The sequence below is a fragment of the Melospiza georgiana genome, chromosome 2, assembly GCF_028018845.1.
Source record: "Melospiza georgiana isolate bMelGeo1 chromosome 2, bMelGeo1.pri, whole genome shotgun sequence".
NCBI classification, from domain to species: domain Eukaryota; kingdom Metazoa; phylum Chordata; class Aves; order Passeriformes; family Passerellidae; genus Melospiza; species Melospiza georgiana.
Genome location: NC_080431.1, coordinates 82,832,123 through 82,845,554, shown reverse-complemented (window position 1 = coordinate 82,845,554; position 13,432 = coordinate 82,832,123). Strand labels below are relative to the sequence as shown.

The 13,432-nt window shown below is 49.4% G+C and overlaps 1 protein-coding gene across 3 annotated transcripts; it reads right to left on the bottom strand.

Annotated features, from left to right (window-relative positions):
• Positions 1-2,262: 2,262 nt before the first annotated feature.
• Positions 2,263-12,779, bottom strand: POPDC2 (popeye domain containing 2). 3 transcript variants are annotated; one of them, XM_058018384.1, is made up of 4 exons: positions 12,274-12,764; positions 9,856-9,964; positions 6,254-6,617; positions 2,263-2,658 (listed from the first exon to the last, which is right to left on the bottom strand). In XM_058018384.1, exons 1-4 carry the CDS (start codon positions 12,762-12,764, stop codon positions 2,576-2,578), a joined length of 1,047 nt encoding a protein of 348 aa, XP_057874367.1. In that variant the 3' UTR covers positions 2,263-2,575. The 3 variants fall into 3 exon arrangements, with proteins under 3 accessions (XP_057874367.1, XP_057874366.1, XP_057874365.1); XM_058018383.1 differs by having other exon boundaries at positions 2,576-2,636; positions 6,166-6,617; XM_058018382.1 differs by lacking the exon at positions 2,263-2,658 and having other exon boundaries at positions 6,162-6,617; positions 12,274-12,779.
• Positions 12,780-13,432: the final 653 nt, after the last annotated feature.

Below are 13,432 nucleotides of genomic sequence, written 5' to 3'. Positions count from 1 at the left end.
TATTAGTATAATTCATTAGTGGTTTATATATAAACTGTTCTGTAATCTTCATATTAAAGGTGAGAGCTGTTATTTTTCTTCAGCAAGAGGAAACTGTGGTCCAATTTTGGCACATGAAGGAGTCATTCTTAGCCAGAGCTCCAATGGGAAACTCACTAGTCCCATCCACAAGCTGCTTTCAGAGGGAGACCCTATTGATTTCACAGCACATAAATCTCTCTGAAGTTCACATGAAGTGAAGCAGGCACCAGGAGCAGCACAGAGCTCTCACATCCCATTTTGCACTGCTTTCACCATCTGCCCAGAATAGAAGGTAGTAGGAGAATGGAGTGCTGTAGCAATAGGGCCACCTACCACAAATGAATCCCAAGAGCTCAGCACAGCCATTCAGACCTGAAAAAGTAGTCGAAGTCTGGAAATAAGTGGTGAAAGATTACAGTGAGATGCATGGCCACAGAAACAACACACCCACACCTTTTCCACACCACAATACATATGCAAATTAAAGAGGTGACAAGTCTTTCATCATTTCTGACCACAAATCACATCTTCTGTTGACCATTTTCTCTGGTTCCCTGTACTGGCTTCACTGAGAGACAGAAAAGTGCACCAGGAATTCCATGATCAGGGATGAGAGACATGCTAAAAGCATTGAAGAATTGTCTCAAGTCATTTGCCATGAGCTGTCACTCCTGCTCCACTAGACAGTGTCACAGCAGGATTAGCTCCTGCTTTCAGTTCACATCCAAGATTTTGGGCCCTGCCTTATGACTGTTTGGAAGGACAGCTAACAAACACCATTTCCACCACACACTTGGGAGGGGGATAGAGCTGGACTCTGACAACCTGAGAGAGATCCAGGTTAGCTGGCACCATGATTGAAGAGTTTCCTGAGATCTTCTTGTTGAAGACTGGACTATAAGCTCAGCAGACACCTGTGAAGGGGCAGTGTGTAATTCAGCCCAGCCTGGTCCACTGCTTCAGGCAGGTGCATAAAGCACCTCGACAGATGGACCCAGTTCCACTGCACATTTCAGCTCCTTTGCAGAAGAGACCCTGACAGCTCCCATGTCAATCTGCTGCAGACATTTCTGAGCTGTGAACAGCAGTGGGGTCAGGCTGAAGCACCAATGTATTGACAGAGCATGGTAGCAACCATGAGCAGGGTGATTCCCAGGCCTGGGGCAGCCCCATTCTCCTGCCCTGGTGTGGCAGCAAAGGCGAGCAGTGCAAGGAGCTGAGTACAGATCCCACATACCCACCATTCCAGAGGCCCTTGGCAAGAGTGCCAGATCCCAAGGGCACAGGTTTTGCCCAGCTGAGACTTGTGAGACAGGCCAAACCAGAGGCTGTGCCACAGCCCCTGTGTGAGGAGGGCAGGGCAGGGCAGGTGGGGCTGCCTCCACCAGCCCAGGGCTTGCACAAAGCCAGCTCCACAGGCAGAATGGCTGTGCCCCAGCATGGCTGTGCCAAGAGGCACTGAAGGACACCCTTCCCTGTGCTGAGGGAAGGACCAACATTCCTTGCTCTTTCCCTGAATACCTGCCCTGGAGAGGCTCTCCACTGCTCAACTTGATTGCACCAACTCAACTTGATCGCACAAGGCTCTGTGAGACAGAGGATTCTTGCACAGGTACCTCTAATTCTCTGACTGAGAAAATGGCTGGGGAAGCTCAGGAGACAAATGCTGTTGCAGCTGAGCTTGGAAGAGGCCTTCCATCTCTACACTATTTTCATTAAGGCATTGTCCTTCCTACCAATGGCTGCACTCCTCACAGATGTTTTTATCCATTACTTTCTTAATTTGATATTTGTGCACTCTGAGGTCACACTCACCTTGAGCACATTAAAAAAGGGTTCTTTCCTACACCTGTTCCCAGTCTCAATTCCTCCTCTTTCTTATTTCAAGAATCAATGCAAACAACCAACCAGAAGTCTTTTTTCACCAGCTTCTTTGAGAAGTTGTGCATGTCATAAATGAGAAATCCTAACTCCTGGAAAAGTAATTTCTGGTCTTACTAGAGTGGATGCTCAGCGAGATGCATATCATCAAACTCTCCATTGCAAGCCTTTTACCAAAGCTGTCAGGCCCATTTCCCCTTGCCCTATCCACTCTGTGCCTTGAGATCACCTCAAGTGATCTCCCTCTTCAAATCCTCCCTCCCTCCCTCCCTCCAGCTGTTTTCTCCCTCTTCAAATCCTCAAACACCAGTAGTTTCATCTCTGACTTTAATGGGAATCATTGAATCAAAAGGAACACAGATTCTGCAAGCAGGCTGGTATTGCTTGCAGGATTTTGGTGCACTTTGGTGACAGAGCTGCTGACAACCTCAGAGAGGCAGGACTAGAAAACAGACCGTGGAAGCACGCTGGGGAAGGCAGGTCTGGTGAACAGCCATGGGGTGGGAGGTGCTGGAGTGTCACACTGCAGTCCTAAGCATGTGCTTCATGTGCTCCTGAGTGTAGATATCTGCTGGCAGACGTCTCTGCATGCTAAAGAGTGTCTCTGGTCAAAAACCTGTGTGAGCATCTGCTCCCTTGGAGGGGCTCCGGGATGAAAGCAGCCTGTTGTTCCCTAGAGTTCGGGGGTCTGAGTGGGAGCCAGAGGGGCTCGTCCTTTGCAGAGAGGGTGAGAGCTCTGGAGATGGTTTTCAGAGGCTGCAGAAGGAATGCAGTGGAGGAGGGAGGAAAAGGGGAACAGGGAACAGAGGGGGGAGGGGGAGAGAGGGAGAGAGAGAAAGAGAGCACACCATTACTACCATACTTTCAAACTTTTCCAAGACACAAACCTCATGGAGCCCACCATTACCTGTTCTTCTCCCCTCCTCTCCTAAATGACAGTGCAAAAGTGCAAAACTGTGTAATTCCTCAACAACTGATAAATCAGGAAACAGGGTTATGCACTCCTTCTGAGATGACAAAAACAAACCCTTCCACAAAGCTTCTGTGATATGGGTTAAACAAAGCCCACAGCTACTTTGCTTTTGCTCTCAAAGCATGTACAAAACGTTAACTACTAACTTAGATACCAAGTTGCAGACCATCAAGCATCCATCCACCCACCTCACCCACCAAATAGAAAGGCAGCCCCAAGATGTAATTGTAAAAAAAAAGGTAACAACAGCTACACATCCTGCAAGCACTTGATAGCAACAAACTAGAAAAAATGTAGTATGAACAGGAGAAAAAGCAGGTGGCTCTTGGTTGTTTAAACTTCCTGGCAAGGAATAAAGCTTAGCTTCCTCTGGAGCACTGAGCTATACTATACTGTTAAAGCAAGCAGTGAACAGAACCTTTGAACCTGCCTCCTTTGAACAGGCAGCATCCTCCTTAGAGAATGAATGTGCTCATCAGTGGATATCACTGTCCACCTTACTCATAAGCAGACTAGAAACGCTTTCAAGGAACTAGCTGACATGAATAGTAGGCCAATATATCTTCCATGAATGTTTTCTTGTGCATGACCTTTGTAGCACTTTGGGCATTCAAGAATTGCCCTCCTGAACTGCAGTGTTGCAAGGTGGCTGCTGTAGTGACAGAAAAGGAAAAAGAACATCACCCACAGAAGCATTTCAGCAGGGGGAATTTAGAGAGCTGCAAGGTGATTACCCACATTGGGAGTTAGTGGGAAAGGAGATGAGAGCACAGACCAGGGGAAAGCCCCAGGGGAGCTCTGACCTCAGGGACGAAGAATGACACTGCAGGGGATTTCCCTGTTGATTACAGATGTATAAAAAAGTTAGGGAAGTGCTTTACCTGAGCCTTGGCAGACCTGCTCAGATTATTTACTGAGCTGTGAAAAGTTTTTAGACAGAGTGAAAACCTGCAGCCCCCCTGTGTCACTAGTTTTTGTGGTGAGGCACTCAAGTCACTGTGGAATATTGTCCAGATGTGACAACTGCTGCTGCGCCACTGGGATGTGATAGGATGTGCTGGGATGTGATGTGGTTAGGACACACAAGTGCCAAGTAAGGTAACAGGGAAGTTCTCATTCCACCACTATGAGCACACTAAACAGAGTTTTGGATTCCTTGTCTAATTACCTTAAAAATTCAAATACCACACTGTCTATTGTCTCCTGACTGACGGACATGGAAGATCATCTTCCTCTCCCACCTCAAATACAAGCCAGACCTGGCTTTTACTGCAGGTCTCTGCTGCCAATAGCAGCACTCTTGTCTCTGTCACAAGATCTAGAAAAACAAGAGCTTCCAGCTCACAACAGGACTGTGTGAAAGAAAGAATAGCCTTTTGCTGTGTAGCAAAGTTTTGCCCAACACACACACACACCCTTGTGTGTATGTTCACAGTATTGCCTCACTGCCAAAAATGGGTGGAAATTTTTCAAAAAAGCTAAGTGTTACTTGCCTCCTTCCTTTTTTATTGCATTTGAAATTCTGGTTTTATTGAGCTTGATCAACCAGGAGAATTCTACCAGTGATCTGAGAATGGATATCCTCCGAGAAGGCAAAATAGAATCAAAGCACAGGCAAAGTGACTTTGCTGTGTTCACAACACTACTTGCATTCACTTGTGATCGCAGTTTTCACAGACACTCTGACAGCAAGGATGAAGGATGCCTCATAAGTGATTCAGTGTTCCTGCCTCCCCAAGTAAGGATTTAAAAAGCTGCAATTTCGTATCCCCAGCAAAACCAGGGGCTTCACATTCCTAGAACAAATGTGGATTTTTTTTTCCTCTCTCTGCTTCCTAAAAAAGGAAACAACAACCAACTACACAAAACCAAACAACCCCAACAACAAAACCCTAATCAAAGCTCTTGCTAACTCTTTATCTGATCCAGCCACAAACAAATACACTTGTTCTTTCCCTGGTCACTTTCTTCCTATCCCAGGTAATATGAAGAATACTGCAGACTTGTCAGGGCTCATGCCAGGAGCCAATGCTCCCAGTCACAGCAGACGTAGAAGTAGACCCAAGCAGGCACAGAGAAGAGCAGGGTGCAATGTTGCTGTGTTCAAGGCTGCCTGATGGAAGGCAGCCACCCCAGCTGCAGCCCAGCCCTGCAACTTCCTTCCTGCTGTGCAGACCCAACTGAGATACATGCAGGGGTCACTTCTAGGACAGAAATCCCAGTCCCAAGCTTGGGGCCTGGCAGCTGGATTACTGTGGGTGGCAGCAGGAATGCACATTTTGGGGTCTGCAGCTGGTGTGTAGCAGCTGGCATGCAGTGGCTGGCTCAAAGTAGCTCAGGCTGGAATTTCTCTCTTGGCCACTTGGATTTGAATTTCAAGCACAAGCCACTCTCCCATCTATTTCTGTTTGCCTGCATTGTTCTTCTGCCCCAACAGCCACCAGGCACGAAAATGCTTTTCCCTTGTAGAGTAAGGAGCTGGTATTTTGGAAGAGAGCATCTCATTCCCACTCACTGCAAAGCAGAGTTTGGGGCATCTTAAAACAATGCTTAGCCTGTCAGTCCACCTAGGGTGACTGGAGGAAAGACCTATACCACCCAGGGCAGACTTTTCAACATCTTACTGATCTGGCAGAGATCAGAATCTCAGCAGAAACAAGGAGGAAAGATCTAATGCTGGGATGAACTGTGGTGGGCAGGGAGAGGAAGGACTCTGAGCTTTGTCCCCTTGCCCGGACTGAATACTCGCAGGGTTTATAGCAATTCCTTGCTACCAATCTGCTATAAACCCTGGAGCTGTTTCTAGTCCTGTTGGCATCACCTAGGATGTGGGCTTTCTCACCTGCAGAGCTCTTGCTCAGCTCAATATATACTGGAGTATCTCCTGCTATAGCTCTACCTCATTGTCTCTGTGACCACTGGTATAAGCCTAGACACCATTTCAGTGTTTCTGCCTCTCTTCAGGGATGGGGAGAGAACTGGGCAGGGAAGAGCTTTCTATGGCCAGGTTACTGACCCTTCTACCCCACAGCACAGCTGGTGCCTGGAGTCAAGCCTCTGCCCTGCTGCTTTTCCTTAGCAAAACCACCTAGCTTGAGCCCACCTTCTGGGATTCTGGGATTCTTTGGGGCAGCAGGCCAAAAACCACTGCAGAGGTGCAAACCCACGGCAAAGGGGGTCCAGCGCTCTGTCCAGGCAGATGCACCACGGGAAAGACTTGCTCTGCAAGTGGGTACTTACGCGAGGGTCCCACACAGGGTGAGGTGTGCCCGTGCCAGGAGTGCCCTCACTTCATATACTCCCCTTCGCTCACATAGTCCATAAAAGACCCCGGCAACTCAGCAAAATCTTCCAAGACAAGACTGGTGGAGTCCTCACCCAGCAGATCACTGTCGGGCCGGGACGCCCGGGGGCGCGGAGCCGGCGGCGGCGGTGGCGGCTGCGGCGGCGCCTCAGAGACGCCGGCCTGGCCAGGGCCCGGCAGCAGCTCCTCACAGTCCTCCGACTCCCCCTCCGAGGAGGCCGGCCCAAGGACGTGGTAGAGGCTGGGCAGGCGGATGTCGAAGCGAAGGCCAAACTTGGCGAAGAGCTTCTCGTTGAGGGAGTAGAGCTTCTCCGAGATGTCATAGCCCAGATGGGAGGAGAAGAGGCGGGCGATGTAGCGGTCCTTCCTCAGGAGGAGATACAGCTTCTTCCTCGGCCAGGTGATGTAGCTGCAGTCGGTCTCGGCTGTCAGCGTCACCTGTGGGGCAGGGAGTGAGTGGAGTAAGTTCCAGTGCCTGCGCGGGGTCACCCACCTTGGAGCCATGGGCTTCACTCACACAGGGAGTGCCCTCAGCCCCTTTGAATCCTACTCCCCTTGGAGATGGTGGGGCTGGAGAGCCAGATTTTCCTGATTGAATGACTGAATAAATCCTTACCTGATGCTGTCTCCTCTCCTAAGAAGGCAAAGACCCCATTTTCCTATGCAATTAGTAGCACGTCCTCATTTAACCCAGCCACATGGATGGCTATGATTCACCCTCTTGCTTTCAGATGATGCTCCCTATCGATATCTGAGGGATGGAGCTGAAATGAACAGGGCAGCACAGACATCCCTATCCCTCAGAAATGCTACAGAGGGGGCTATTTTTGCATGCCCAGCCAGCCTGAGTTGCCAGCAAGGAGCCCTGGGGGAGGCTGCTGACCCAATGTGCTGCTGGATTGCAGAGCCCCACAGGCCCTGCTCCAAGAAGGCCCCGAGTGTTGGAAGAGCCACCTGAAAAGCTTCCCTGGTCATCCTGTCTCAGCAGTTCTGCTAGACTCTGTAGGGCCGAAATGGCCCTGAAGGACATTGCAGCACAGCTCAGTGAGAAAGGAAATGAAAGGTTTTATTGTGTTCATGTATATGTAGAAAACTCACAAGGATTTTTTGGTTTGATTTTAGAGAACATTTCATTTTCCTTCTGGTTTTGCCAATGTAAAGAGAGACCTTTTCCCCCCTGAGTGTAGGACAAGAACAATTTCAGTCAAAAACATTATGTAGTATGTAAGTGTGTATTATAACAAATAATAATAAAGACAAGAAATGCAGGAAGGGTCAAGCTGCCCTGGGCCAAAGAAGAACATCCGAGTGTAATGGAGACACTGGCATGTGAACAAGTGCCGGAACCAAAATATCCCGGGGGCTCCCTTTCACTCTGTGCCCAGGGGTCTCCTTGGTCAGCCGCCATGGCAGAGGGCCACTGGGAAGCTGAACATGGCTTGGCTGCGTGTGTGTGTCCTTGGGTTTGATATTTGATGCCATTGCCCTGCAAACAGCTGTCTGATGAAAGAAATATAGGAGATAAAACCTGAGAACTTTCCCAGGCCAGGCAAGCAAAAGGAAGGGTCACGCAGAAATTGAAATGACCGGAATCTCATTTTCCTAACCAACCTCTGGTGCAGGGATCAAAAGTGATCCCTTCTTGTGAGGGATTGAGATGCAATAAGCAAACCTGCCACCAAACCAGGACAGCAAGACAGATTTGTCCTGAATCCCCCCTGACACAAGTGCTCCGGCATCAGCAAGAGCCTGTAATTCAGCCTTCTGGGGGAAAGTGCCAGCCCTGAAACCAAACTCCTTCAGGCACTGGGACCCAACAGTCCTGTGGGAAGCAATCAGCCAAAGCAGAAGCTCAAGGAAGGCAGCTATTCTTGTAGTCTAAGTCATGCTTCTGCCATTTTTCAGTGGGCTCAGAATTGAATTTGTTTAATCCAGAGAGCAATGGGGCAAGAAAAACTTCAGGCAAGAAAAACCTTCCACACCTTCCTCCAGCAAAGACCCAGAGTCCAACATGCACTTTTTAAACCAAATTATTGTGTTGCTAAGACAAGGTTGAGAGAAGTTACAGAGTTTTATTAGCTACTTGTGTGAGAGGGACTAGTGTGTTAAACAGCTGCCAAAAGCAGCACATCACCATGATCAGCATGGCCACCAAGAGTAAGGTCCTTCCAGGTACATGGACTGGTCAAGTGACACCTGGTGACTGCTGGTCTCACACAGCTGCTACTTCTTCATGCTCCTCCGTAAGCACACTGGGGTTTAGGCATTTCCAGCATATGGCCTTCCCTACCTAGGGCTCTACCTCCCCATCCTGATGCCAGGCACGGCTGACCTCCCTGGCCAGCCCTGTCCTGCAAAGCAGGAGATGTGCCACAGCGTGGTGCTGGCAGGGCTGGTGCAGCCTGGCCCCAGCCTGCTCCCAGGCTGTCTCATGCACCACAGGTGAAGAGCCTCAGGAGGTCTGGGAACATTCATCTCCACAGAAATCAGCTCAGAAAATGCTGTGGATGTCTTTGCAGGTTGCATGCCTGCAGTCAGCCATTTCCCCGCCCATAGCCCATCACTCTCTCTGCTGGATTCTTGGGCAAATACAGCCCAGGAGCTAGCAGCAGTCTGCTGCCACACTGAAGACCTGTGCAAAACATGAGATACACCAGCCCTAGCACAGCCATGGTGTTGTTGCCTTTTCTACTTCATTACCTTGCTCCAACATCCCTATTTCTGCTCACTATCTGTAGCCCTGTGCCACAGTCACATAGCCAGCTATCTCCTACAACCATAATCACTGGTGATGGCACTGTTTTCAGGAGCAATCACCATGAACCTTTCACACATGAGCCAAATTCAGACCCTAGGAAAACAGATTTGGAGAGCTGCCCTTGTTTAACCAAGTTTGCTTGGGGCTACCTACCCTCATGAGAAAGCATCATTCCCTCATGACCCTCCCATGCTCCCAAGGGATTAGCAAGATCCCTCCTCATATGCCCTAATTGACATAATGAGGATTGACATCCTGACAGGTATCAGGCCATCCTGAGATGTGCATTAAAGACAGGGAGATGTAGGCATAAGTAATCTTTTCCAGAAAGAAAGCCAAGATACACTGTGGGGTGTTGACAGCAAGGCCAAAATCCTTTCAGTTACTGCAAATGAGAATTGGTCTGGCCTCTCAGCAGGGGATCTTTCTGCTCAGAAAGAACCATATTCGGGTGTGAATCATCCTTTGTGCTTCTCCACCCAAAACACATGACCATCAGAAACTTCTGTGAGGGACAGGATGTTTGTGGATTTACATCACTGCTGCACATTGCCAGGGCTGCCATCCTGATGCTAGGACAATGCTCCCTGCTAGCAGCATGCAGGGCAAATGCATCAGTACAGGTACTGGAGAACACTCTAAGGGAAGAGAGCCAGCAGTCTGACACCTCCATTCCCTGATAAACAGGAAGGAGCACCGTGCTCCACCCTCCTTGCTATCAGCAGATAGTAGGAGCATGCCCTGAGGTCTTCAGAACAAGGTAGGAAAAAACGGTTAAATCACAATCCTATGCTGGCTAAACCACCAGGAAGGGGAGGAAAGTATTCCTGGTCAGCTTTGAATGGCACAATGGGGCCTCTCTACCTCCTTCTCAGACGTGCAGCAAAGCACCAAGGAGTGAAGCTGAGCTGTGGTTACCTGGAAAGTTCCTTCCTCAGAAGGTCGCAGCGACTCCCATTCTGGAGAGTCCAGGAACTGGTATGGAAAGACGTAGTGAAGGAATTGTCCGTCCTGGCACACTCGGATCCTGCAGAGGACAGGTGAGGCAGACAGGATTAGGCCACAAAACAGATGTCACATAAATCTGATAGCTCAAACAGTGTGTCCCACCAGGGAGGAAAGAAATACTTGTCTCACAGATGTCTCATACCCTCTTGGGACAGCTGCAGGTGCTTTAGTGATGAGCTATCCCTCCTTTCTCTGTGGGATTTGCTGCCACTTCCCCATATTCCATCTGCGTTCTGTTCCTTGCTACAAAGACAGCCCTCACAGGTGCAATGCTAACCCAGGACTTCTCAGCCCACAGGACTGCTGCTTTCTAGGTACTTCTAAGCCAGCCTGTGGCTCTTGGTACTTGTACCTTCCTCCTGTCTCCAGGATTGCATGAGGGCATTCCCAGTCTTGGTACTGGGAAGTCACTGCATTCAGGATCCCCCAAAATCCCACTGCCCATGGTTCCTCACAGATCACCCCAAGAGCTCATAGTTTGCTGCACACTAACGCTCACTTTCTCTTGGCCTTCTGAGTATCCCTTTGCCTACTTTTGCTACAATTTCCTGCCAGGGTCAAGGTCAAACGTGCACTGAGCTCTGCTGTGGGAACAGAGAAGGACCTGCATGGGCCTGAAGCAAGGACAATGCCAGGGCACTCTGGAGTTCTTTTCATAGCTCTGCATCACCAGACTTGGGGCCTCTTGCTTTCCTGTCACTGTGTACCCCTGCTGTATGATGCACAAAGGCAATTCTTGCCTTCAGGAGTTAAAAGACTGTTCACCTCTGGCTTCTAATCACCTGGCAGTGCTGCCTGCAAGGGTCATGGATTGTAAAGCACATTTCCCAATCTGGGCATATTCTGCATTTCCAAGACCCCACTTGCTCAGTTTAAGAAAGAGCACCATAACAGCAATTCTCTGCAGGGTCAGCAAGGACCTCACAAGGCAATAGAGTGGGTACTAGGAAAAGTAAATCCATTCCCACCTCCATGGAGCACCCTTTACCAGCCAAGATGCATACTTCCCACTGCAAAAGATAGCCCAACAACTACCCACCACCACCATCTTACATTGTCTGTTGCAGCACTCTCATGCCCACAGAGGTAGCATCACATTATCCAGTGCAGGTCAAGACAGCACAGACTCTTCCCCAGAAATATTATTTACTGATTCAGTAAACCTCAGAGCCAGCTGCTCACCAGACATGTTTGGTAAGGTGAAGCACTACTGGAAACACACATACCAAATTTACCTCCAGTGCTTTGCCCTTCATTATCCTGGTGGACCCAGGGTGCTCTTAACACATCTTAGAAAAGGGATCAACACCAAAAAAAGGAAGGTCAGCCATTCTTCTTTGCAGACTCCCTCACCAGAGAGGATTGGCCACTGCAGTAAAACAGGAGCCCCAGGTGATGCTTTGTATTCCCAAAGGAAAATCCTTGTGGGACACACCTCCTGCAGCTCAGCACTGCTACTATTTAGAGATCATCTTCCTTTCCCATTCTTATGTAACATTAGTGCCAAGTTTTTGGCAGCAGACTGGAAGCCAACACTATTGCTATTTGTATGCATCTGGATTTTGCAAATTGTTAAGTGGATATGCTGCTAAAGGCAGCAGATCTCAGGTGAACAAATGCCAGTACTTGATCACTCAATCAAATCTCCAGGGTCACTCTCTAGAGGTCCCTGAGGTTCTCCTTGGTGGTCCAGAAGAAGGAGTATCATAAATGCTTGACAGCACAGGGAAAGAAAGACACCTGATTAGGCAGGATCCACCACAGGAAAATACTCTCTCTCTTGAGGAAATGGTGCTCAAAGTGAAAAATGTCAAAGCCCTGAGTGTTGGGGTGTTGGGAACAGGAACTTCTCCCTGAACACTGCTGGCCAGGGAGAGCAGGTGAACTGAGGCCTCAGCACACTCAGTACACAGCTCTTCACATCACAAAGGTGTGCCTGGTACCCCCAGGTCCAGACACACTGCTCTCCTGCCTTGAGAAACACATTCTCAGAGCCAGTCTGCTCCCATCAGAATTAAGATCACTTCAAAATGACAGACAAAGGGGTAAGGATTCATGAAAAGTATCACAGGTAAGGTTGAGCTCCACTTCATTGCCCACAGCTTGAGTCTGCAAACCATTCCCTGAAATACCCTTGTTAGAAAAACAAAACAAAACTAACACCCCAAAAAGCAAATTTCCCCCTTCCCCAACAAACTGATGCATATCCGAGATCCTTATCAGAGGAAGGAAACAATCCTCACCCCAGTTTCTACAGAGGGTGATAATACAACAAAAAGCCACAGCAGTTTGCTGTCAGACTTTGTTCAGAGATGGGGGAGCCTTTACCTGCCAGACAGCAGCAGCGAGAGGCGGTCAATGGGTGTCTTGCCCTCCACTGCATAATTCTGGTCTCTGACTAGCGACTGCACCTGCTCCTCACAGCACTTCACAATTTCTTTGTAGACTTCCAGGGGCACCTGCAAGGGCAGGTACATGGTCTTGTAGAGGAGGTCAAACTCTTCTGGGATGGTGTTTCTGCGGAGCCGGTACGCCAGGTGAGCCAGCTGAAGCAAGCAGGCGAGGACCAGCAGCATGTTCCAGATGAAGATGTCCAGCCCGCAAGCACTCAGCCAGCCCCACAGAGCATAGCAGAAGTAGCCTGGGGCCAGGAGGCCAAAGATATAGAGGGACCCAAAGATGCCGCTTCCCCCCATGTAACCCAGGAGGACAATGCAGCTGGCCAGCTGGTAGGCTGCTTCCTCTGTAATCTCCTTCCAAGCATCACACACCGGAGGCTGGAGAACAGCTTGGTCCCAGGAGGGGCTGTTTGCGCTCATCCTGCCCCACTCCCCACCCTCCCCAGCCGTCCTGCGCTCAAAATGAATTGTCATACACAAAGGGTGCTGCAGAGGTTGGAAAGCAGAGCTGCTGGGTAGCTGTTCCTCCTCCTCTTCCTTTTGTGCACCGTCTGGTCCCACAGCAGCGTTTCAAAGTAACATGCTAAAAAAGAGCTGCTGAATGTTTTTGCACCCGAAAAATTCCAAAAGCGTTCGCTTCTCTTCTTTGTGGCTCACAAAGCGTCGGCTGGCCCCCTTCTTAGCCACAACAGTGAGAAAAGAAGCTGGCAAATGTGAGGCCAAAAGAGCTCAGTCAGAAAAAGAGTCGAGGCCATTAGCTAGAAAACTCACTGACGGGACAGAGATCTCCTTGCACTGCCTGTCTCGCCTGCGCTGCAGCAAATGGAATAGCGACCGTGAGAGAGCAGCAGAGGGAGCTGGTGATGAGTGTGGAATGTGTATCTCTTGGCAGTGGAACGGAGAGGGACCCCAAATGGATAACCATGTTTGGAATTGAAATCCAAGGAGCAAAAGCAGCGAGGAGAACAGAGAGCAAGCATGCACCCGCTACTTAACATAACTCAGGCAGCCAGATAAGCCCAGCACAGCGCGAGGAGGGGAAAGGAGAAGGGAAAACAACCAGCTTATCGTGGCGAGCTCCAGTCACA